Genomic DNA, 26484 nt, shown 5'->3' on the forward strand with positions numbered 1-26484 from the left:
TGAAGGACCTCCACAAAGAAGGGGTCTAAAGGGAAATGAAGACCCGCCTTGAATTGCTCCTCGAAGACCATGATAGTGTCGCCAGTAGGAATAGGTTGTTAGCATGAACATGAGGAGAGGGAGCAAAAATTCAAAAAGAATTTTGAGGAATGTGATAGGTGTTATATAACGATCCACGTCGCTATTCGAGAAGATAGATGGGATATCACTAAGGGAGCCACCCTCATTCTCAGAGGTCTCTTTCAATGGAACAATAGGGGCTGGCACTCGGATGGGGCCGTTAGAGGAGGAATTGGAAATAGAGGTCCCTCTAGGGGAGGAAGAGGTGTTCCTATCTATATCAAAAAGACAACAAAGTTACTATGAAACAAGCAAGGACTTTAATAGAAGCGAGAAGAGAGTCACAAGAGTGAATTCTTTTGGAAAAATAAGTTGCAGAAAAACACTAAAGGGATGCTTGGAGAAGACGATGGACCTTTATAAAGATGGTCTCGACAACGAGCATTAAATCCGGCATGAAAAACATCGCAGCAGCCGTCAAAAGGATTAGTATGCGAAGCAACGTGAGTAGCAAATAGCCAATCTCGAGTAGCCACATGTCTCGAACCTCAGTAAAAGATGTCTTTTTCGAATATGAAGAAACAAAGACTAGTGGGGGAACCTCTGCTGTTATATAACATCCGCCCAAAATAAGCTATGAGCTGTCACCATAAAATAAGGATCACGTGACAAAAATCTGACAAGTGAAAAATGCGGTCTTATCCGAAACTCAAACACTTTAACACCCGGATCACCGTCATGACTCGCCCATTCCCTCGATAGGCCGAATCTTTGTATAGAGTTACTATTATCAGGCATACTCCCGTTTCGCCTAAAATCGCATGATTACCAACTTATTAGCTGGCGATATCCCTTATCGAGTAGCCGACCACATCATCATTTGATTCTCGAGAAATGCTATGTTTATCTCCTCTTCTCGCAATATAAAAGGGAGCAATCGCAGAGACAAAAATACACTATCTCAAACACTGCTTAAACTCTAAAGAGTCCATTGCTTATATTTTTCAGAGTACTAACTTAGAGCGTTAAAGTAGCTGTCGTGAGTATCCACCACCGCTTCACACTTTCTCTCTTATAGGTTTTAGTCAATCACAACTCAGTTCAATTTCGGCCTCGTTATTAATATAATATAGTAATATTAATTTTCATTCGGTTAATAGTTTATTAGCTCCCAAATAGCTAGTTTAGTGTTTGGTAATTTATTGGCTTCCTTTTCAATCATTTTTAATTTAAAAATTTTTTAAAATTATTTTATTTGGATGGCTGGTAAGAGTTTACATTTTATTTAGATCATATTATATTTTTTTAGTACTTATTAATTATTAATTTTTTATATTAAATAAATTTCAATATATATTAATAAATTATTATAATTATAAAATAAATATAAATATTATAAAAATAACTTATATACATAATAAATAAATTTTATTTTATTAGTGATCATATTTTTAAATCTTATATGTGATAAATTACTAATTATATATTTTAATAATAAATAATATATAATTTATACATTATTTTTCATATAAACAGTAGCCATTAAATATAGTTTGCTAAATACTTTGAACCATGGTCTATCAATTATCAATTATTTCTAAGGAATAAAGCGAGCCCTAAATTTTGATACAGCCCGTCATGTACCGGCAGCATTCTTATGACTTTCCCTAGTTTCTGTAGCTTTTTCTCAGCGTGCTCTAGTCTTTTCATCTCCGTTTGCTTTATATTCGCTCTCTCATATTTACCGTCATTCCTTAACTTCCAATTCTCGCTTTACCTTAGCGTAGATGTGAGAGAGGAGCCAACAAGAAACGAACCTGTTAGTGTTAGCCTATAAATCCGCTTTTAGGTTCTGGATTTTGGACTATGGCGTCGTCGAAGGTTCTGGCGACCTCGTCAACGACGAATCCTGATATGCCACGTCAACCCTCTTTATGTTCCTCCCTCTCAACCCTGCTCGCCGATCTCCAAAACCAAAACCAGTTCTCTTCTAATTCTCAGAGCCCTTTGCTCTCCGCGACCATGGACGATCTATTGAAAAACATATACTCTTATCCTACTCCACCGACACCAGACGATCCCCACGCGCCCCCCTTCTCCGGTGGCGCGTCGATCTCACGCGATGGAAGCTTCCCTATGCCTAAGGAAGCTGCTAGCAAGTCCGTTGATGACGTTTGGAAGGAAATTGTGGCCGGCGGGGATCACCGGCGTGATGAAAATGGTGGTGGTGGAGGAATCGAGGGGATGACTTTGGAGGATTTTCTGACTAAGGCCGGTGCAGTGAGGGAGGAGGATGTTAGAGGGGTTGGAATTCCGGTTCAGGTGGGGGCTGCTGTAGGAGCTTATGGTGTGGATAGCAATAGCAAAATAACTAATGAGAATAATAGTAATTATGATACTGGAGAATTTCAGGGGTTGGGAAATGGGATGATGGTGGTGGCAGAAGGAGGGAAAGGGAGGCAGAAGAGGAGGGCTGTGGAAGAACCTCCAATGGATAAGGCCACCCAGCAGAAGCAGAGGAGAATGATCAAGAATCGTGAATCTGCTGCCAGGTCTAGGGAACGTAAACAGGTTGTTTTTCTTTCTTATTTTTTTGATACTTTTATTTTCATGTTTATGTTTCTGTTTGGCTGCTAAAAAATTCTTTATTCTTTTGTTTTTTTTTTTTCTTCTTTTCCCTAAAGGTATTTCGGTTTTCAGTTTTTCCTTTGTTTGGTTGTTGAAAATATTTCATTACTCTTTATGTCCAGATTCTCTGTTAAGGAGCACTAATGCTGCTTTTACTATGGAGCATAGTCTAGTGTGTTCGATGAGAGTTTGTTTAGAACTTTAAGGGTACAAATTTTATGAAGGGAACTCTCAGATTGTATGTTCCTCGGTATCAGATATTTAAACATAGTATTTCTATGAAGAGGATGTTAAAGGTTAAATTACATTCTGAGAATAATACGGCATTTATCAAAGGGTGCATTGCTATTTTCCCACTGTAGTTTATCATAGTTACTATGTTTTGAATTCTGAGTGTTTCAAAATTGAACAACGAGATTCCTGTACTTTATCTCTGACTAGTATAAAGCCCTTCTGTCAAATTTTTTTTTCCTGTTAGTTAATAAAAAATTAGCTGGTCAAATGGCTTAATGTTTACAATCCCAAAAATGCCTGCAAAATCTGATAGCCAACCTTACTTTTGTAAGGAAGAAATTTGGCTCCATGTCATTCTGTCTACATGATAGCGAATGCCTAGTCACTGTTATCTGCGTTTCTTTTGTAGAGGGAGGGTTGGAGTCTGGTGTTAGCTTTGAGCTTGACACAGGCATTTAATAGCTGTAATTAGAGATAATTGAGTACAGATTTTCTTTTTTCCAGGTTCTAGATTCTGATTTCATTTGGTTTGTAGAGTTGAGAGTTGAAATTTTATGTTTCAGATATCCTATTTTTACCTGGTAAGGAAATGATTAAAACCAGAATGACAACCTTGATTCTTTTGTGTTGATCTGGTATTTGGGAACTAAAGCTTACTGAAACTTCCTCTTACAAGTGATTTAGATGCAACTGCATTGTTTTCTTTTAGTGAGTCATTTTACCATCAAACAGGACCGAGAAAAGTAGCGAATTCAAGATTGTAACTTTTTATGGCAGTTGTTAATCTTGTATTATGATTATAATTTATTTATTCTTGTACTTAGGCTTACACGATTGAGCTAGAATCTTTGGTGACACAACTTGAGGAGGAGAATTCCCGTCTATTGAGGGAAGAGGTAAATTTTTTAAGAACTTTTGTCCTTTAATCTTTTTTGTAGTAATTAGTGCATGACTTCTTTAAATGAAGGGCTGTTTTTTCCATCAAGCACTACTTTCAGTTTAGCTAGCCCCCCCCCCCCCCCCCCAACACACACACACACACTTTGGCTAAAAAAAAAAGGCCCCCAAAACATACACAAAAAAGGGAAAAAAATTGAAAAAGCTACGTGGATGGTAGCCTTTGAAATATTACAATGTTAATTTTGAATTTAACAAATGATTGCTAGATCAACTGATAGCCTCAACCTTAACACCTTTTGGCAATATTGATTGATGAAGCTTTGAATAATCAAACAAAGGTGCCTTAATTAGAAAAATAAATATAGTAAGATTGAATAGGCAAAAGAAGTTTTCACAATCTACTAGGATTGGTTGCTGGGATTCAACTAAAGAAGGTAGAAACTCTAGTAGGCAACATGTTTTTCTAATCAACTACTATATTGAAGCAAAATAGCATATGATAGGAAGATGTTTGAGGGGTGTTTGAATGTTGGCATAGTGAATCAGCACAATGAACAGGAAAAACTACAGGTTTTTGGCTTTGCACCTAAACTTCCTTAGATATCATATATAGATGCACCATATAGCCAACTATATAATTTTATATACTCAAAGGCCAAATAATACTAAATCTTCTAATTATCGGGAATTTAGAGATTGTCCTAACCATGGTTTTAAAATTGCATAAAGGCTGGCTGACTTCACAGTTGCAAGTAATAGAAACAGGTTTATAATGGTCATTACATAATAATAATGTCCTTTGACAAAGTTCATGAGATGAATAAATATATAAAGATATAATTTAAAACTAAGATACGCAAATAAATAATAAGCATAAATATATCAAACGAAGATATATAATCCATCATTCTTAGATATTATTAGCATTAATCAATTTAAAACTAAAATTATTAGGCAGATAGTAAAGAACTAACCATATTAGCACCAAAATGAGTGTTCAAGAGGTTCTTGATTATTTTGACTTATTTCATGGGACTGTGAAATTGAACTTGCAAATGAGCAAACACTAGCAACAAATATAAATAACACACCTTATGCAAAATTTTGAATGTAGAAAGTATTGATTTTCTCTCCTCCATTTCAAAATCTCCTTGTCTATTGAATGATCTGAACTTTTAAGCTCAGAGATTTAAGAAATGAAATATTTCACTTGATAGTTGAAAAAAATTCTGGAAAATGCTAGAATGGAAGTGTAGAAATTTGACATAATAAAGCAATTATGCTGCCTCTGCTAAGCAGTCAGCTCTTGCTGCTGCCTTTATGGAAAGGGAAGAAACTTCAGCTAATTGTACACATGATAATAGTGGAAGAAAGAGCCAAAAGATGTTACCTTTCTAGAATAATGGCCATTAAGTAATGGTCAGTAACAGCCATTGCAACAACTTAATGACCATGACACCCCATTTTTTTAAAATTCCGTTGTTTAAAGACCTTAACTGCAATGATAGGCCATTTTTGCTATAAATAATGGTTTTCTAAAACCATGGTTGTAGTCCTTAACTGATGGAGTGATGGGTCTTCTGTAGAAAATTAACAAGAATAACATTCTCCTGTACAAATAAGAATTCAAAAGAAATCCTAAAGCCACTATCCAATCCATTCTAACAAAGTTGAAAATCACAAGAATAATCTTGTGACATTTTAATATACTAGACTAGGTACTACCTTACTGGAATAATTATAAATGTTGTGACTATATAAATAATTTAAACCAGGTATTCTTCAAATAATCCATTCATGAAATATGACTGTAATTCTATGTTTATAGTCTTTTTTTTCTCATTATTATTCTTGAGCTCAGTTCTATTTGCATCATTCTTTTCTTGTTAGAATCTAATTTGGAATGTCAAAGTCTATCTCTTGAATGCTAACATGAGGCAACAAAAATTTACCATACGCAGCATCTTAAACAAAATGGAGTTGGACTTTTTCCCCCCTTCCAGTTTCCTTCCATTTTGAATTTTACCAATATCGTTGCAACCAAAGTTGCTTTGAAAATTTAGCTGGCTATTTTTATCTTTTACTGTTTTACTGTTTTATTAGTTAATTGTTTAGGACTGAGTCAATTCATATGGCACTACTAAACTTCTTCGAATCTCACCTATAGAAAAGCAGTCCCTAAGTTGAAAAACCTTTTCTCTTGTATTTAAGGTGAATTTATCAGAAACAAGCTCTTCTTCTTCTTCTCCTTCTTCCACTTTTCCCCTCAATCACGAATGTTGTAATCCTTACTCCATGCTTTACCTTCTCTTTTGAAGCCGTTCTTCATATTGTTCTTGTAAGCAAAAGCTTTTTGTTGCTCTTTTTGCTTGCCGATTTGCACTTTTCCCACATTTTTTTAGCTCAATTTTTTCTTCTTCTACTGCATGCCATGGTGTTCCGGGCCATTAGTAACCACTTGTAACAATCACAGTTAACCACTATATAGATATAAGGTAAAGCATAATAAAATATGATGTGGCTTGGTGTTCCTCAATTACGAGGTTGTGGTTTTTATGACAAGGTGGCACATTGTATTTTGTTCCATAAGCAATTAGCAGCCAGCTTCTCTAACACTATTAAAAATGCTTCTGTGTCTGAGGTGATATGATAAAAACTATTATTTTAAATTTCTTTAAAATCACATTTAGTTATTTTCTTTCTAGAAATTAGTAATTTAATTGGATTCCACAAATTTGAAAAATGTATTTCTTATATTTTACTTCCAATTGACTTAGGATTGTTGCTTTGGTTGTTGTTATAATTTTACCTATGCCATGTTAGCATTTTAAATGATGGCAATCGAAAATGCATCATACCATATGATATTTTTTGTATCTTGCCTAAACAAAATATCTGATATTTGACTATAAATAAAAGATATATAACATTTTTTGAGGGCCAAAACATATTAATTTCATTATTTATATTAAAAAGATGAATATTTTTCAGTGTGCTACAAATATTTTTGTAGAAAGGTAATTTACTTTCTAAAAAAATTGAGTTATTTCCACAGCACAAATGTTTCACCAAAATGAAATCAAAATAATCGTTATATTTGTTTTTTCTTGAATCTTGACTGTATCATATTCTTTTCGTGCTTTCACTCACTGGATTTTCTATTGTCTTGGGACTATATTTTTCCAAAGAATGTAAGTTTTGATAATATAGTGAATGATTTAATGTTGATTTCTACAGTAGTTATAGTAATTTCTGAATTTACTCTTCATTTATTCAAAGTTGCCTGAGAACATCAAATTGTAATTTCAGGTTGAGCAAAAGAAGAAGAGATTTAAAGAGGTATGTTTTATATAAATGCTAAATCCCAAATAAGGCCTCAAATTACATTTGCATATTAATTTTTTCCTTGGATAAATTCTTTCATGCAATCAATCCATTAAAACAAAGATTGTATTAATTTAATTAAGCCTAAAATTGTCTATTAAAGAGCATGTGAACACAAGCTCCAGCAATTGTGGTGTTTTAAACATAGTGATGAGGAATGAAAACCATTTTTAATTTTATATATTTTTAGTTTGTGTTGTCTCCTTGGGAAAGCAAAGAGGGTGGGAAATCAAGTTATGAAATACCATTTACAGTAACAAACAGTTTGTTACTGCACACTTCACCAATGAGAAATGTATAAGAAAGAATTAATACAAATTATTAAACTTTCTATCTTACACTACCCTTACAAAAACTAATAAAAAAGTTGTTAGTTTTGTTATATAAAGTAATTTATTGTTTGCTTGAGAAGAAGTTACTTTATGATATGTGTTATTGTAGAATTTTGATGCGTCTCAACTGTTGAGACTGGTATACTGATAGGGTTTTATCCCTAACAGAAGATTCACTTAGTAGAAGAAGAAAGAGAAGAATTGAGAGAGATTGGAGATAGAATTAGGAAGAATAGAGGAGAGAATGAGAAATTTAGGAGAGAGAAAGTAGAGATATTATTTGGATTCTTAAATTCCTTTACTCGTGAATCTCTTTACAATTTATAGCAGTACTCGTCTCATTGTAATCGATACTAACAACCTTGAGATCCTTCCCTCTGGAACCAGCTGTCACAACTGAAACTCCCTCCAAAACTAATTGATTATAGCTTTATCTTTATTCTTGATACATGACAAAATACCATTCCTATGAGCACTTTCTTGACCCCAAGAAGGTGCAAATTTTGGAAATTGCTTCAAAATGAAAGTCTGGTCCTAGCATGTAGCTTATAGCTTATTAATCCACTTAATGAGTCCCTGTAGAATCTTGTGATTGTCTCTGGTGATTATCCTTGTCTTAGAGGACTTCTTCAGGGGCCACGATGACCTCATCATCTTGCAGTCTTGGTAACTCATTGACTGGAGTGATTTTAGGGCTTAAATGCTTCTTAAGAAGGGATACATGGAACACTGGATGTATGGATGAAGAAGCAGGCAGCTGAAGCTTGTAAGCTACCTTCCCCACCCTTTCAATGACCTTAAATGGCCCATATTGCTGCTAACTTCAAGGATTTCCTCAAAGGCATAGAACTCTGCCTATAGGGTTGTATTTCAAATAAACCCAATCACCCATTTCAAATTCTTGTTTAATTCTCTTCTTGTCTGCATTCTATTTCATTCTATTTTGGGCCATTTGTAAATTCTCCTTTTGTTGGCCGGCCAATTGTTGTCTTCTCGTCAAGAAATCTCCTACAACACCCACTGTAGAGCTTGTACAGGTTTTTAGAGGAATTATTGATAAGAATAGAGGGGCGTAACCATAAAGTGCCTCAAATGGGGACATCTTGATAGCACTACGGTAAGTTGAGTTATACCACCATTCAGCAAGTGGCAGCCTGGAGTTCCATAAAGTGGGGTGAGAGTGAGTTATGCACCTTAGGTACATTGTTAGACATTGATTAAGCCGTTCAGTATGCTCATCCATCTATGGGTGATATGCAGAACTGAAATGGAGAGTAGTGCCCAGGCTTTTAAAGAGTTCCTTCCAAAAAAGGCTTGTGAAGACTTTATCCCTGTCTGAGACTGTAGTCTGTGGCATGCCATGCAGTCGGAATATGGTGTATAGGAAGCGTTTAGCTGCTGAGGAGGTAGAAAATGGATATACCAATGGTAAAAAATGGCCATATTTGGTGAATCTGCAAACCACCACCAATATCGCATTCTTCCCTGAAAATTTTTTTAGGCCTTCTATGAAGTCCATGAATATATGCTGCCTTGCCTAGCTAGGAATGGGGAGGGGCAGTAATAATCCAGGAGCAGGACAATGCTCATTCTTGCATTTGGCACACACGTCTCATTGAGTGACATATTCCATTAATTCAGCAAGCATCTATGGCTAGTAGAAGTGCCTTTTAATTCCATTGTGTCCCATGAATCCCTGAGTGACCTCCAAGGGGGAGGCATGATAGAGTTCCAACAATTGCTTTCTTAAGCTAGTGGACTTCCCCTTATACATTCTTCCATTGAAGTACAACAATCCTTGCGTTAACTTCTAACCAACTAACCCTTCAGGATCTATTACCCGTGTTCTGATCTTTTCAGTTACAAATTCATCTTCTTCATAACTTTGAATTACTTGAGACATCTAAGTGGATGTCACACAGGTTTGTATTGCCCATATCTTGCCTTCCTCTGTCCCAAATCTTCTAGATAGAGCATTTGCTACCTTGCTTTTCACTCCCCTTTTATAGAGAATCTTGTAGTCTAATCCAAGGAGCTTAGAAATCCCTTTTTGATATAATCTAGTGTGCAACGTAATCTCTGCTCAAGGAGATGTTTAATTCTCTCATGGTCAATCTTAATGAAGAATTGCCTTTGCTCTAAGTAGTGCCTCCATTTAGAAATAGCAAAAGTAATTGCCAAGAGTTCTTTTTCATATATAGAGAGTCCCTGCTGCTAGGTCCAAAGGCTTTAGAGATGTAAGCTATTGGTTATCCTTTTTGCCGCAGAATTACACCCATTCCCCACCCATTAGCATTTGTTTCCACAGTGAAGGGATGAGCAAAATCTGGCATGGCTAGGATAGGGGCTATTGCCATTGCTCTTCTTAGTTCATAGAATGCCTCTTAGAGCCCTATCATTCACAAAAACGAATCCTTCTTAGCCAGATCAGTTAAAGGCTTGCTAATAACCCCATAATTCCTCATAAATTTCCTGTAGTATCCAGTTAGCTCTAAGAAACTCCTTAATTGCTTTAGAGTTGTAGGAACTGGCCAAGTCGCCATTGCTTGGACCTTTTTGGGATTTGTTGCTACTCCTTTTCTTGGTATGAGATGACTCAAATACTTCACTTTTTCCTGCCCAAAGAAGCATTTAGATAGCTTGGCCTATAACTTCTGCTCTTGCAGTACCTGGTCTAGATGCTGCAAGTGGGACTACATATTAGAGCTATAAATGAGGATGTCGTTAAAGAAAACGAGCACAAATTTTCTCAGGAATGGCTGAAAGATGTGATTCATTAGTGCTTGAAATGTTGCAAGGGCATTAGTGAGTCCGAAGGGTATCACAATAAAACTCATAATGTTCATGGTGAGTCTTAAAAGCTATTTTTGGATTATCCTCAGTCTCCATTCTAATTTGATTGTATCCAGTTTTCAAATCTATTTTGGAGATCTTAGCCCTATTTAATTCATCTAGCAGATCATCAATTATAGGAATGGGCAACTTGTCCTTGACAGTTAAGTCATTCAAACTTCTATAGTCAACAAAAAATCTCCAAGATTCATCTTTTTTCTTTACCAACAGTACAAGGGAGTTAGGGGCTGGAATTGGGTTGTATCATAGAGGTTTACAGCATGGCCTTACATTGACTGGTTAGGAAGTTGGCAGTAGTGGAACTCTGTGATTATGACTCCTGAATGGAGGTAGTGCTTTGGGTTCTTCAAATATACTGTTGTACTTAAGCAGTAGTTGTTTCACTTCCTCCTGTTGTTTCAGTTCGTCCTTCAATGTTGCATGAGAAGGAGATATAGTAAATAGGTTTCTGCAGGTCCTCTCCCTTCCTACTCCATAACTCCTAGTTGGAACATAGTTTAACTGGTGGCACTTCCTCTTTAATGCCCTTTAAGGTCACTAGCTCCCCTTGTTTTGTAATTGAAATCCCTAGTTCTTTAAAGTAAAAAAGGATTGGATTGAAGTTTTTTAACCAGTCTACCCCCAGAATCATATCATAGCCCCAGCCTCAAGATTCTCACATCAAAAGTGAAGCATTGTGACTGTATTCTCCACACAAACCCAGGACTTTTGAACCCACAGTCAATCTTCTTGCCATCCGCTACACTAACTGTAGTAATGGGTATGTGAACAAAGGGCAATTTGATCTCCTCAGCTACTTGCTTATCCACAAAACTATTAGTACTCCCACTGTCAATTAATATCATCAATTACCTATTTTTGTGATACCCCAGAACCCTTATTGTTTGGGTACCCTCACTGCCTTCTATTGCATTAACAGATAGCACTGGTTGCTCTTCTGTTCCTTCCACCTCTCTAGCCACATCTACTCACTCCCTTTCTGCCTTGTTTCCCTCTCTCAATTCTCCTGTCCTTGCTTCCATTTTCAAGGCTACTATACTCTTGTTTTTGCATACATGACCAGGAAAATACCTGTCCCCACATTTGAAACAAGGTTTGGATAGGTTTCTATTAGGTTGATTGGATAGGTTTGGGGGTTTATTGACTGTCTGTGAGTTGGAACTCCCCACTGAAGCTGTTTTATCTAGGGAATTTGACATTGCATTGGGCTTGGAATTTTTTGTGATAGGTGTTTTTAGGTTGGAGGTTTGTGTTGGTTTGTATGATTGGTAAGGTGTGCTAGTACCGTAATTGCCTTTGATAAAGGGAGGAGATGGTTTAAAGGTTTTGGACTTCGTGCAATTGTCCAAAAATTTCTCCTGCAACCTAGCAATCTCAAAGGCCTAAGGTAGATTCCTAGGCTTCATCTTCCTTACAACCGGCCTTATATCATCCTTTAATCCCCCAATGAACACTGATAAGAAATAGGCTTCCCCCAATTTTGGCATAAGCCTCTCTCTAATTGAACTCTCAACTCCTCAAACTTGTCTTGATAATCTTCTACAGACTCTTCTTGCCTTATTCTTATCACTTCTTGCACCACATCTTCTAAGCCTACTTCCCAAAACCCCTTACACAATCCTTTCTCAAAGAGTTCCCAGGTCTTGATTTTATTTCTCTTCCAATTATGGAACTAGGAATTGGCTCTTTCTATTAGAAATAAACTAGCAATATGACCTCTCTACACTTGTGATACTTGATAAATCTCAAAGTACTTCAAACACTTATTGAGTCATACTCTAGGTTGAGACTTTTTCCCATTAAATGTGGTTAACTCAATCAAAGGTAACATTCTTTTAATTCCCTCAGCAATCACAAAAGGATTAGAAGTGTTACCTATTTCTTTTGATTGAGTAGTTACTTTGGGAAGAAGCAATAGGCCTTTATTTTAGCCTTCCTTTCCTTCTGGTGCCCTGCCCGCCTCCGGAAAAAGACTGCTAAGATCCATTCTCAGCATCAACATTCTTGCTCCGAACCATCAATACAGTCTTCATAAAGGCTCACAAACCCTCCCTCAAGGCCTTGTTATCTCTAGAGGACCTTTTGATGGTCGCTTCGAGGTTACTCATCTTATCTTTAACCTCTAATGTGTTCCTCTTGAATTTTCTTATTTGTTCTTCCAATTTTGCGACTGAAACAAGATAAGATTTTTGTGTTTTTTCTCTATTGAAGTAAATGTGTATATATATAGATTACAAAACCTTATTAAGGCAACTCCTAAGAATCCTCTATCAATCAATTAGCCTATGATTATGTAATCTCCTATGATTATGTACAGATTATGTTCACACTCTAACACTCCCCCTCAAGTTGGAGTATAGATATTTATCATGCCCAACTTGTTAGAAAGATATTCTATTCGAGGCCCATTTAAAGTTTTGGTGAGTAGATCACCCAGTTGCTCTCATGTCTTCGTATAACTGGTGGAGGTTAAATTTTCTTGAATCTTTTTACGGATGAAATGACAATCAACTTCAATATGCTTAGTCCATTAGTAGTATACTGGATTGGAAGCAATGTGAAGAGCAGCCTGTTTATCACACTAAAGTTTCGCGGGTGACGCAACATCTGTACCAACTTCTTTCAACATATTATTTATCCAAAGAGTCTCACAAGTGGATTGAGCCATGGCCCTGTATTTTGACTTGGTACTGGATTTGGATATCATATTTTGTTTCTTACTTTTCCAAGACATTAGGTTTCCTCCAACAAATACACAGTAGCCTTTAGTTGACCTTCTATCACTTTTAAATCCCGCCTAGTCAGCATCAGAAAAATACTCAAGTGCAGTATGTCCATGATCACTGTAGAGTATATTGAGTCCAGGAGTCCCTTTTAGATAACATAGAATTTGTTCTAAAGCGGCCCAATGTTTCACTATAGGTGCAGACATGAATTGGCTTATAACGCTTACTACAAAAGCAATATCTGGCCGAGTCATCACCATGAGGTAGTTCAACTTTCCAACCACTTCCTGTACCTTTCTGGATCATCATAAGGGTCTCCGTCATCCTTTGTGAGACATATATTAGAAATCATTGGTGTGCTATATGGTTTAGCTCCCATCTTTCCGGTTTCTGCAAGTAAGTCAAGGATATACTTCCTTTGAGATAGGAAAATTCTCCTTTTACTCCTTAAGACTTCGACTCTTAAGCTGACCCAAGTCTTTGGTATGAAAACTCGCATGTAAATAGTTTTTGAGAGAAGAGATCCCTATACTATCATTCCCTATAAGGACAATATTATCAACATACACAACAAGGAGAATAATACCCGTATCTGAATTTCTATAGAAGATTGAATAGTCACACTTGTTTTTTTTCAACCCAAAATTTTGAACTTCACTGAACTTGCGAAACCATGCACGAGGACTCTGCTTCAAACCACACAGATTTTTTCAAACGGCAGACTTTCTCATACTCCCTCTGAGTAACAAATCTTGGTGGTTGCTCCATATACACCTCCTTTTGGAGGTCACCATGTAAAAATGCATTCTTGATATCTAATTGGTGTAAAGGCCAATGCTGAGAAGCAGCTAGGGAGATGAACAAGCGAATCGAGATCATTTTTGTCACAGGAGAAAAAGTGTCAGAAAAGTCTAACGCTATAGGTTTGGACAAAACTTTTGACGATAAGATGGGCCTTAAGCCTCGCTACGGAACCATCTAGATTGACTTTGATGGAAAAAACCCATTTACAACCCACAACCTTCTTGCCAGAGGGTAAATCAACTAGTTCCCAAGTATAATTTTCATTTAGAACCTTGATCTCTTCAAACATTGCATCACGCCATTCAGAAATGGGCCAGGGTCTCTTTAATTGTCTTAGGCAAAGAAATGGAATCTAGAGAGACAATTAAGGAGGTAGAATAAGGAGACAGGTGATCATAAGATAGAAAGTTAGCAACAAAATAGGTAGACTTACACAGTCGTTTACTTTTACGAAGACTAATGGGGAGGTCAAGGTCACTCGGTAGTGGATCCGATGGCGAAGAAGATTCTGGTGTAGGACATGTATCATCAGGTACTGGTCTCCGAATGTAAACTTGAACAATTGACTGAGTGCTAGGAGGAATGTTACCATCAGAAATGTACAGCAGAAGGCATGCTTGAAGAGGTCCCACCATTAGATATGATTCTATAGATGAGCCACACATCGTCCTCCTCTTGATCAGAAGAGGTTTATGCAATAGGATAAAAAGGAATTTGCTCGGAAAATGCTACATCTGTTGAGACCAAATATTTGTTGAGGTCTGAAGAGTAACACCGATACCTCTTCTAAAGACGAGAATATTCCAAAAGAATACACTTCAAAGCTTTAGGATCAAGTTTAGTCACATGAGGTTTGACATCCCGAACATAGCAAGTTCTGTCAAAAAGTTGTGATTCTAGAGGAAATAATAGCTTCTTAGGAAAGAGGACATTATAGGGAGTATTACCATTTAGTATTGTGGAGGACATGCGATTAATGAGAAAGTATGCAGTAGAGACAGCATCAGCCCAAAATTGCCGAGTAACTTGCATTTGAAACAATAGAGTTTGAGCAGTCTCAAGGAGATGTCGATTCTTTCTTTCAGCTACCCCATTTTGAGCGGGTGTATCAACTCATGACGATTGATGAAGAATACCATGTTGGGTCATATAAGACTGGAATGATTCTGACATATATTCTTTATCTGCAAAATTTGCATAGAAACATTAAATTGAGTCTTGATTTTAGCACAAAAGATAGAAAAATGAGAAAGCACTTCCGAACGATGCTTCATAAAATAAATCCAAGTCATTCTAGAGTAATCATTCACAAAAGTGACAAAATATCTGAATCCAGTCTTAGATCCAATCGGACATGGGTCCCAAATATCTTAATGGACTAATTCAAAAGTAGGCTTAGCTCGTTTATTGACTCTAGGACTTAAAGAGCTTCGATGATGTTTTGCAAAATGACATGACTCACATTCCAGTGAAAATAGCTCATGAAATTGAGGGTATAACTTCAAAACCAGTAAAGAAAGATGTAGTAAAGAAAGATGTCCCAATCGACAATGTGCTTCGAACGAAGACACGACACTGGAGCAGGCAACAGACCGAGGCACCCATGCATTCATAACGTAGAGACCCTAGATACATGTCCTTTACCAATAATTTGCTTCGTCACAAGATTTTGAATGAGACAATGATAAGAAAAAAAAGGAAACACAACAATTTAGGTTTTTAGTAAGTTTACTCACAGAGATTAAATTATAGACAAGATTAGGTAAACTTAGTATAGATGATAGGGTAATAAAAAGAGTAGATTTAACAGTCCCAGAATTCTCAACATTATAGGTTGACTCATCAGCTATAATAACAGGAGAAGGTGCTTTATGAGATCGAAAGCTAGTAAAAATATGTGGATTACCTGATATGTGATCCGTGGCACTAGAATCAATGACCAATTTATATGAAGAGGAAATAAGACAAGTTTTACCTGTCTCAACCGCTACTGAAGGCGTTGGGATAATCTTAATAATATGGGTCTTACTATCAGAAACCATTTCAACTAAAGCTCTATACTCCTATACCTTCAAATGAATTAAAGGAAGATAACAAAATCTAACCCAATGAACAGTAGGCTACCACTGAAAAACAGGAAGTGAATAGTACCAGAATGGACATGAATAGTATAAGAATGCAATCCAAACCAAAAACACCTCCACCCAACACCCAAATGGCAAACGGACCACAGAACTGATGAGGGGGTTTCGAGGCGACTCTGACGTCCTTCCTGGGTGAGCAATGAGAGACAAATGTTACCCTATATGGGTAACCTAAAAGAACAGGAGCTCTAAGTCTCCAAACAGAATAGAAAAAATTCAAATCCCTACAGGAGAGGCTCTGATATCATGAAATAAGATAAGGAATAATTGGGCAATTTCTGTATTTTTTTCTCTATTGAAGTGTGTATATATGCAGATTACAAGATCTTATTAAGGCAACTCCTAAAAATCTTCTATCAATCAATTAGTCTATGATTATGTACAGATTATGTTCACACTCTAACAGCGACCTTCACCATTTCTTGACTTACAATCACTGATCGAGCCATTGTCCCGATCTTATTGGACTGCTTTGCTTCCATGAAACCTTGCTCTGATACCAATTGTTCGGGTTTTGTACCTAACAAAAGATTCACTTAGTAGAAGAAGATTAGAGAAGAAGAAAGAGAAGAATTGAGAGAGATAAGAAATAGAATTAGGAAGAAGGGAGGAGAGAATGAGAAATTTATGAGAGAGAAAGTAGAGATATTATTTGGATTCTTGAATGCCTTTACAATTGAGTCTCTTTACAATTTATAGCAGTACTTGTCTTATTGTAACAGACTCTAACAACCTTGAGATCCTTCCCTTTGGAACCGGCTGTCACAACTGAAACTCCCTCCAAAACTAAGTGATTACAGCTTTATCTTTATTCTTATATCTCTTCCTATAGTACGTGACATATACCTTCTTTCATTTATGAAAGGAAGCAGTTGCCCCATATGCTGAGGTATAAGGATACCTAAAAATAGTGTGTAGGTGCTTGATTTAACAAGTTCACTGACTCGCGGTTGTCGAAACCGGTCAAAAATAACCTTCTTGGTTATCAACAATTTACAACTGCAGATAGTGAAGGATCGAATCCACAGAGAATTGATTACCTATTTATTTTTCTCAACAAGACCAATAAAATAAACTGAAACAATGAGATAAACAAAAAATTAGATAAACTGAAAGCGGAATAAAAATAAATTGCAGTAAAGTAAAATGGGGGGTTTGAGATTGATTTGATTAACAAACTACTAAAAGCAATTAAAATAAGCGAATAATAAAATAAAAGAGAAATAAATAATAAGAAAGCTCTAGTTGAAGTATTGGATCCACTTTAGTCATTGGGATTGATCACAGACACTTTGTTCTTTTGGGTTGATTCAATAGATTAGTTATGGAGATGGAAGACGCTTCTCACCACCATTATCCCTCCTTATGATTAAACCAATTAGGGAACATCCTCTAATTAATTACTAATTAACAAATTGCCAAGGAACGTCCTTGGGCCTTAGGCATCAAAATAATTGTCAATTACATTAAGAAATAGAGAGACCCAATCCTAGCTACCCAAACGTATGGAGATAACGCTAGATCATGCAATTTCCTTGGGTTTTATCCCAAGTGTTCTCATGTAAGAATAATCTAAGCAATTACGAACTTAAATTATTCAAACTAACAAATAATTATTTTGCAATAAAAAATCAACGTAGATTTCAATAACAAAATAATATGAGAATTAAATATGAAATTGCATGAATATTGAATTCCCAAAATTAAACAATATTTGATCAAGTCTCACAACCCATTAAACAACTAAAACTTCAATCAATATTCAACTAGATGAAAGAAATCAGCCACCCATTGGCTGAATTAAAAACAGAAAAATAAAATAAAAAAATAAAATAAAAAAGGAAAAAGAAAGAACCGAAGGAGCTGGCTTGCGGAATTTGCCGAGAGGAGGAATTCTCCCTTTAATTTGGCCACTGAAGGCTCTATTTATAAGTGCAGAGGGGCGCACTATTTTGGAAGATTGCTGGCCTGAGAGTGGATCGAGTGTGCGAGTGTCCACGTGAAGGAATGGCGAGGTGGCGCTGGTGGTCCACGTGAAGGAATGGTCCACGCGAAGTGTGCGGTGGGAGCATGCATTTGCGGGCTGGCCATGCGTGCATGTGGATGTGCATGGTAAATTGCCGGCCATGTATGCATCCATGGGCTGGTCCATGTGAAGTGGATCACGGTGAAATGCTGAGCACGTGAATGCTTGGTCCACGTGAAGTGTGCGGGAATGGGCCACGTTTGCTGTGAGTTGAGCTTGGTGGGTCCATGGTCCACGTGTTGGAGAAGTCATACGCTGGAGCTTGTGCGCGAGTGTTGCTGTGGCCCATTTGCGTGAAGTGTCCACGTGAAGTGAAGGCGGGCCATTTACTGTGAGTGCAAGGTGGGGAAATGCTTTGGCGGGTCCCATGTGCTGAGAATGCGCTTGGCCCATTTGCGTTGCGGGAGTGGTGAAGCGCGCTGGTCCACGTGCAAGCCGGCTGTCCATAAGCGGGCCCAAGTGCAAATGAAGGCGCGGGTTCTTGGTTGCAAGCGATCACGCGGGAATGCGCGGGGATGGGCCGTCCAATTGCGAATCCATGTGCGGGCCCAAGTGCTGAGTTGCTTGAATATTTGATTTTCAGAATATTTTCCTCATTTAGCTTGACTTGAATCCAACTTAGCAGGCTTGCTCTCTTTTGCTCTAAATAAGGCGGTTTTAGGAGCATTTTCTCCAAATTGTCCTTTTATACCATTTTCTGCAAAATAATATTAAAAGCAATAAATTAAGCAGAAATCGTGTAAATATTCATCAATAATATTAATATAAAATGGACTAAACTATGCTCTATCATTCACTAAGGTGTGACGATCACATATGGAAATTGCTTTTTTCTATGGACGGCTCGTGTACCAATCATGTAAATAGTCATTAGACTTGAGACCTCTAAGTTATAATCGTTAGATTTGAGATCTCTAAGTTATCTCACATGGGAATTACTATGTTTTAATATTGTTTATACATCATTCTAACCATAGGTGGCAAATGGGGCATCAATCTAGCCATAGGTGGCAAATGAGGCAACTGTTAGATATGTTGTAAACTATATATTGCTATTTGGTTATCAATTTCAAATTTTTACAGAGCATTGACTAGAAATATTTAGTGACAGAATCTTATAATCATAATATTATAATTCTTTTGCAAAGCTCATTACTCCCGTGGACTCTTTGCTCTAGATTCATTAAACAATGAATAATAAAGACCAGTATTATCTTTTGTTAATTTAATGTATCAATATGTGAATGACATCATTGCTTGTGCAACCAATCAATTGGTTGTAGTGCACTTGTACCAGTACGTACTTGCTACACCAGTTTGGGCATAATTTCATGAATATAAAGTATGTTTGGTTTGGCTACATGCTTTTAACTTCTGGCTTCAAATATATATTTAGCTTATACCTTTTTTTTTTTTTTAAAAAAAATGTATAGTTAATATATATTTAACTTATAATTTTTTTTTTAAACAAGATTCTCTTAGATGAAGTTGGATTTTTGGCCATCATCTGAAATGGACAAATTCTGTTTGTAGAAAAGTTAGATTTGCTTAAATATCTTCTTATTTTATGCCTTAAATTAAGGAAGTAATATTTTACCAATTCTATATATCCTAAACTTAGTTGGAGAAGACTATCTTAGGCTTATACAGTCAAGGTGGCATGTGCATCTTCATTGGTTTGACATGTTTTTTTCCCAAGTTCAAGTAGTACAATGTTACCTTATCATAGTAGGATTTCATGTTTAGCTTAGATGCATATAAAAGCTTAATTTTCTTTTAAGTTTAAGATCTTTTTAGGTATTTTCTGTGCTTTTATCTTCTTATCACTTGCCCAAGTGTGGTGAATAATTGGCTTATCATCCATCTTTGGGTGTGGAGTCCCTAGGGTTGTTGACTCTTCTTTTGTGGCTATTTAATCTTTATGAAAAGAGTTTCAATAATCTAGCTATCTTATTTCTAGGAAACTATTCTTTTTCGTTTTCTTGAGATTGTGTCTAAAACTATTAAATTTTAATTATCGATCAAATATATCTTATTATTTCCAAGCTACCAAACAATCTCCTTTATTCGTTTTTGTATTAGGTACAACAGTTTGGTATTGAAGCTTAGGGATTTGGTAGCGCTTCCAAAGAGTGAAACATGTTAGGACATATTCCATAAAAAAATGTATCAAGTAGTGTTGTCCCAACTCTTAACACATTATGAGTTATGATATTGCAAAAATCTTGGAGTTGCAACCATTTGAGTCTTTAGATAAATTAATCCAACTACCATATGAGATATAGTAGTAATGCATCCATGGTGTGTGCATATCCAATTCAACTTCTAGATCAACAAAGAAGCAAGATGCAAATCTGTTGGTAGAAGTAAGCTCTAATACTTTTAACAATAGTTGTTGTCAAGGTAGAAGTGGACATAAGCTCACCACCTTTAGATGGAGGATGTGAATGAGACAATCGTGCAAGAGAGGGAAGGGAAGCTTTGATGGAGGAGGAGAAGGAGAGCAATATGAGGATGTAATCTCTTCTTCTCTAACCATTTGAAATGAGGATGTATTTTCTTTTGCTGCTTCCAGGTCCATAAAAGAAGAGGCGGCTATCATTGTACCAAATGTATGTAAATATTTTTGTTCCTCTATCACAAAGGAATCATGATGTGCTTAACAGGGGAAAGAATGAGTATGTGGCGATAAAGGAAGTGATAAGAAGGGGGATTCAAAATTCATGTGCTGCTGTTGTCCTTTGCAAATAATCGAATTTGAGGACAAATTTCCTTTATGAATGGCGAATGATATGCCTCAAGGAGGAGGGGGTCAAAAATTTTCATCAATTGTGAACCTTGATAAGCTTGGTAATTGGAAGTAGCATGGTGCAGCGTATAGGCTAAGAGTTTGGTGAAGTAGGCCAACCCAAGTGGTGAAATCCAACTCTAATTTAATATCTTCGACAAAAGAAAAACTCTAATTCAAGCTTCCAGACAGCTACTGAAATGACTTCTTTTGAAGTGGTATATGCAAGGGATCCTCCTACTCTTCAACAATTCTTACCAGGTCAAACTAAAGTTGAAGCTGTGGCACAAGATATTGTCAACAAGAGTTGAGTTATTGAAGCAACATGCCTTTAATTTATCAAAAGCACAACAAAGGATGGCACCAGTTGCCAAGAAATGTAGAATGGAAGTTGTGTTTGAGGTAGGAGATTCGGTCTTCTTGAAACTTTGCTCTCATCATCAAACCACATTTAAGCATGTCATTTCTCCAAAACTTACTGCTCGTTATTTAGGACATTGTATTGCAGATTGGCTCTGCCATTGTTATAAAATCCATATTGAATTTGTTCTTGTGTGCGCCCAACTCTATCTTCCTTTCCTTCTATACCTTAATCGTACTATTTACTTGGCTCTGCCATTGTTACAAAATCGCATTTACATATGATTCTGACAATGTGCAGGATCAAAGTGCAAAAAAGGTGATTATGCAAATCACAAATTATATCATCTTAACACCCCATGATCTCTAGCTCTTTTGTTTCGTTGCCTCTCCAGATCTTCGTAGTTGTTTTTGGTCATCCAAACATCTTCAACTTCATAGACTAGTTCCTTTTCTTTCCCCCTTGTTTTCATTAAATTGTGAGTTGTGGCAACATAGGAACAAGCTTGGTATTTTTTTTCTCAAATTTAACATTGTTAATTCGAACATTTGTAGCCCGCGATATGTTTGTCCAACTTTCGGTTTCATTATTTTGTTGCCTTTATATATGTTTGTTCTTGGTCCACTCGTAACCTATTTGGAAAGTAACCTTTTTTTTAAACAAAAAAAAAAAGCTGAAAAGTGCTAGGGACAAATTCGTCAATGAACTTGTCTACAATACACTCTTGCCTTAATGCAGCCGATAGTTGAAATAGATTGGTTAGTGGATCACCACCATAATGTTGTAGCAGATCAGTGGATGTTGCTCTCATGTCATGTTGGGGAGGGTCGATGCATCTGTACTCAGGGGCAAAGCAACAACCTCTCTTCACACCATTGCTAAATTGACTTCCATTTTATTTTCTGCTGATGTATGATGAGATATTGATCTGTCCGGGCTAGCCATCCCACAGGGTCCTGACCATTTAACTCAAACTTCTTCTCCCCCCCCCTCCCTTTTCTTTTTTCGTGGCTGTTAGTTTTTGTGTCTACATCATCTCTTTCCATGGGCCTGGAAACCAGAGATCTTTTTGTCCACCATCATTTTATAATTTGAGTATACTTTCATCTACCTCCATTTGGAATCAAGAATTTCATATGAATTCACTTCAATTGATTTCTTTTCTAACAATTCTCTTTTTTGAAATGAAAGAATTCAATTCTTTTTAACCTAGAAAAATTCATTTTAAAAGAAGTTGAAATCTTTCATAATCATAATTTTGTAAGGATTCTTTTGAATTCTTTTCTTTCAAAATGAATTATGCCAGACGAAGGGTTAAGGAGCCTAAGTTCCTCTGCCATTTCCACTTCGAACTCCATCCTAGTTTTGGCGATTCATTCTTACTGCAGATCTGGCAGGTCAACCAAATTGATAAGAGTTAAAAACTCAAATAAAAAAGAGGAAAATAGTAATTTGTACTGAATTTTCACTGAGAGAGTAACAGTAATACACTAGTTCAATCTCCTTTAACACAGAACACGGAGACTCCTCAACTACTGATTGAATACAAGTAAAATAAACCAAGGAAACAGAATTACAATGAGAATGGTAACTACTGCCCTAGCAATAACGCCATTGATTGACTGAAATTACTCACATGTCTCTCCCATTCTTCATGATTCCTTTATATATCATCTTTATTGCTGTTGCTGTGCTTTGTTACCAGAAGAATCAACAGGCAGCCTCCTTTGGTGATCTTCTCTGGTCAAGTTGGCCCCTCCATCCATATTCTTTCTAGCTCTTTGTTCCTTGATTCTCCCATCCTATTCTTCTTTTGAAAATGCACCCTGAGACCTCCTGGTCTTGTTTCATCCCTGCTGATCCCACCATCTTGGTCTGGTCCATAACATAAACTATGGGAGCAATTTTCTAGTAAGAGTTTTGATAGAGGAGCTCTAGGAGAACAGAAAGGAATAAGTGGTTTTTATTGACCTAGAGAAACCTTGACAGTCTGAGAGATGTCCTACGTTGAGTTTTGTAGTAAGGGGATATATACACTGGGTACAGAGCAGTGTTGAATATGTATGTATAGCAGTGTCGAAGGACATGCATGAAGGGTATCCTCCCAAGTGTTTGAACAGTTGGCGAAAAAGATTTCACTGTCTGAGTTGGACTCCACCAAGGATTGGCTTTGGCCACGAGCCAGTTACAAAGCATATCCATGAGGATATCCCTTGGTTATGACATAGTGTTGCAGATGAAACCTACTTCAGTTTGAAGTCCAGTAAATATAGAGAGAGTGTATGCTTGCCAAATTTCAATTTGAACGGTAGAAGGGCAAGATATCAAGATAGAGTTTGGCTTACGGTTGGCAATTTTAAAAGGATTTAAGCATTAGAACCTTGGTTTATCTAATCCCTTGCAACTTTCTTTATCTATTCTCTGTTATTTCAAATAAGAACCCATCAATTGGCATTTTATGAAATTAAAGATCATTTTGTTTGTTATGGAAGCTGTGGAATTTCTGAAAATTTTTTACTGTGGATCAGCCTAGCAGGGATTAGCTGCTGCCAGCCTATGAATATGTGAGCTAGATTGGACTATTTACAGAAGGCTAGTATTAGTAATGACTAGATTTGAAGACCAAGCCAGATCATATAGCAACCCTGCTGGTGTGATTGAATTACTGCAAATATAATGGAAAATATCTGATGTATATAATTGAAAAAATTTAGATGAAAAAACGGTGGATAATGCTGTGTGAGCTTGGTGTTTGATGTGGGCGTCACGCTGTGTGATCTATCTTTTATATCATTCGTATACATTTTTCACCTATATCCTCCAAAAGCTTTGGTATTATCCTTGGTCATGCACTGTCTACTGAATTTTGATTGCCTAAAAGCATTTCCATGCAACTTTGATTTTTATGATTTGATAGATTTTTGTGTCCAATGCATATCTGATCTCTGTATACATGAAATTTGAAAAAAAACCATTTTGATTCAGTAGTTCATTGCTAGAGTATGTCCATTATAAATTCTAACAATTTTGTGTATTTGTTGTGGATGTTATTTGTTTGATTGTAACATTGCAGCTAATGGAGAACCTCATTCCAGTTGTTGAGAAGCGAAGACCACCACGTGTGCTTCGTAGAGTAAATTCTGTGCAGTGGTAGATATTGTTCCAATTTAGCAGTGGTATAAGTTTTGTTGGTCGTTAAATAATAGAGTATATATAGATACGAAGAGAGATGCAAAGTTAAAAAGAAGCGGAGAACTATTTGTCCTCTTTTCGAGTATCAATGTTAAATGTCCTCTTTTATGTTTTACTATTCTTGTATAGATATGAGTTTATTTGGGTTATAGACCGTTATATCTTCTATTTGATAAAGACATGATGCGGTTATTATAAGATGTAAGAATGGACTTAATGATCAGTGGATTAAATATTTTTACAGTCATGTTAATTGATTTACAACACAATGTATAGTTTGATAATTATGAAATTTGTTTTTATATAAAATTGAGCTTATTAATGTGTTTAATAGTTGAATTTTACTTTATTTTAAAATTCATGATAATCTTTTGTCACTGCTCTCAGTGAAAAATGGAATTTTTTTTTTCAACTGTGAAGGCCATGATATTTGTGAGTACTATAACAGCAATAATACTTTTACCCTGGGTAGTATTTTCAACTTTTAAGTTCAATAATAAATAAACGCAATGAAATTTTAATATTTTAGTTTATTGGAAATTTCTATAATATTTATTTATAATACCCATGCAAGCTTAGAGTAACATATTTGGATATTAAAAATTGCACAAAGTTACCTGTAATGCATCAACATAGCATTTGTAAGTAAGAATTGAAATGAATATCTGAAAAAGTCCATAAAATATATGTTTGCTTCCCAAAATTAGAATCAACTAAGTGCAACTATCAAACATTAATAACCATCTATAATTACAACCATTAAATATTAATAATTAAAAAATAATATTAAAAAAACAAGTTCTGAATTCTGCAAATAATGATAAAATCTTGCTACCAGTTATAGAATTTCTGCTAGTCATTGTCTAATTTCCAAACCTACTAACAGGTAATTTGTTTCTAAGCATTGAAGAAGGTAGGATATCTTCCTACGAGATAATTTGAGTCCTGGATTGCTATGTTGCACTCTTCTAACTACAGTTGCACCTGATGCAAGTCCACACACATATAACAAAGGATTCTCTTAGCATCTCCACTGCATATGCATTTAACAATCATGTATTAAAATGCCAAAAAATGCACTGCAAATTTGTCTTATGCCTTTGCATATATATTTCCACTAGTCTTAGAGACAATTATTCCATATCATTATCTTGCTAATCTTATGCTTTTTGCAGTTTATTTCCTAATCTTCTCTTATCCTTATAATGCTTTACCTTCACACACATTTCTTCCTCCAACACTATGCAAAGGAGGAGTTATAGCTTGTCTATTCCTTTCGTTGAGTGACGATGTGGAATCTTTCCTTGATTTTTCTATCTTATTCTAAAGTATACAAAATAATATAAAAAATATAATAAAAATTTATACTAAAAAGTATAAAATTAAATTGATTATCCAAATTACTTTAGACGGCTTTTTCAAGTAATATTGGCAATTCATCACTATGTCCTTATTTATTTTTCTAGAATTCATCCTCATATTTTCATGTGCATCCCTTTTCCTATTTTTCCCGAGTCTTTATGCATTTATTTTTTATGGGCAAAATTTAATATCCTAGGATCTGGTACTTCTAGCCACATTTTTAGTAATTCAAAGGCTCCATAGCATGATTGTATATACATGCAATATATACATATATAGGATACTATTCAAGTTTTTGATGGGTGTCGAAATCACAAAAAATAACTTATTAAATATTAATAAATATGAATTGTATATAGTGATAATAAGATCGAATCCACTGAGAATTGACACTAAAAATTTTCAAATTATGATTAAGAAAAATAAACAACAAAAATAAAAAAAGGAGGGGTTTTGATAATGAGTAAAAAAAAAATCAAAGTAATTAAAAAAAGCGATAATGAAAAGAGAAATAAATCAATATAAATAAGTTTTAGTTGAGGTGTAGGATCCATTTTAATTTGGAAATTGATCGTCGATACAAATACATTTTTATTCGTTTCAATAAATTAGTTATAGTTATAGAAGACACTCCACATAACTAACTCCTAGCCAACAAATCACCCAAAAAACGTCTTTGGGATTTTAATT

General features: G+C 35.8%; 1 protein-coding gene across 1 annotated transcript; it reads left to right on the top strand.

Annotated features, from left to right (window-relative positions):
• Positions 1 to 1662: 1662 nt before the first annotated feature.
• On the top strand, positions 1663 to 24679 carry LOC110613278 (bZIP transcription factor 12). The gene is made up of 4 exons (XM_043956094.1): positions 1663 to 2631; positions 3747 to 3818; positions 7132 to 7161; positions 24314 to 24679. The coding sequence occupies exons 1-4, from the start codon at positions 1927 to 1929 to the stop codon at positions 24392 to 24394; spliced, it is 888 nt and encodes a 295-aa protein (XP_043812029.1). The 5' UTR covers positions 1663 to 1926; the 3' UTR covers positions 24395 to 24679.
• The last annotated feature ends 1805 nt before the right edge of the window (positions 24680 to 26484 follow it).

The sequence above is a fragment of the Manihot esculenta genome, chromosome 4 (assembly GCF_001659605.2).
Source record: "Manihot esculenta cultivar AM560-2 chromosome 4, M.esculenta_v8, whole genome shotgun sequence".
Lineage (NCBI taxonomy): Eukaryota > Viridiplantae > Streptophyta > Magnoliopsida > Malpighiales > Euphorbiaceae > Manihot > Manihot esculenta.

What these genes read in the sequence shown, in the direction of transcription:
- LOC110613278 (XM_043956094.1), top strand. Translation starts at nt 1,927, where the DNA reads ATGGCGTCGTCGAAGGTTCTGGCGACCTCGTCAACGACGAATCCTGAT. An exon ending in CCCGTCTATTGAGGGAAGAG is followed by an intron (nt 3,819 to 7,131) that starts GTAAATTTTTTA and finishes TTGTAATTTCAG; the next exon opens with GTTGAGCAAAAGAAGAAGAG. An exon ending in AGAAGAAGAGATTTAAAGAG is followed by an intron (nt 7,162 to 24,313) that starts GTATGTTTTATA and finishes GTAACATTGCAG; the next exon opens with CTAATGGAGAACCTCATTCC.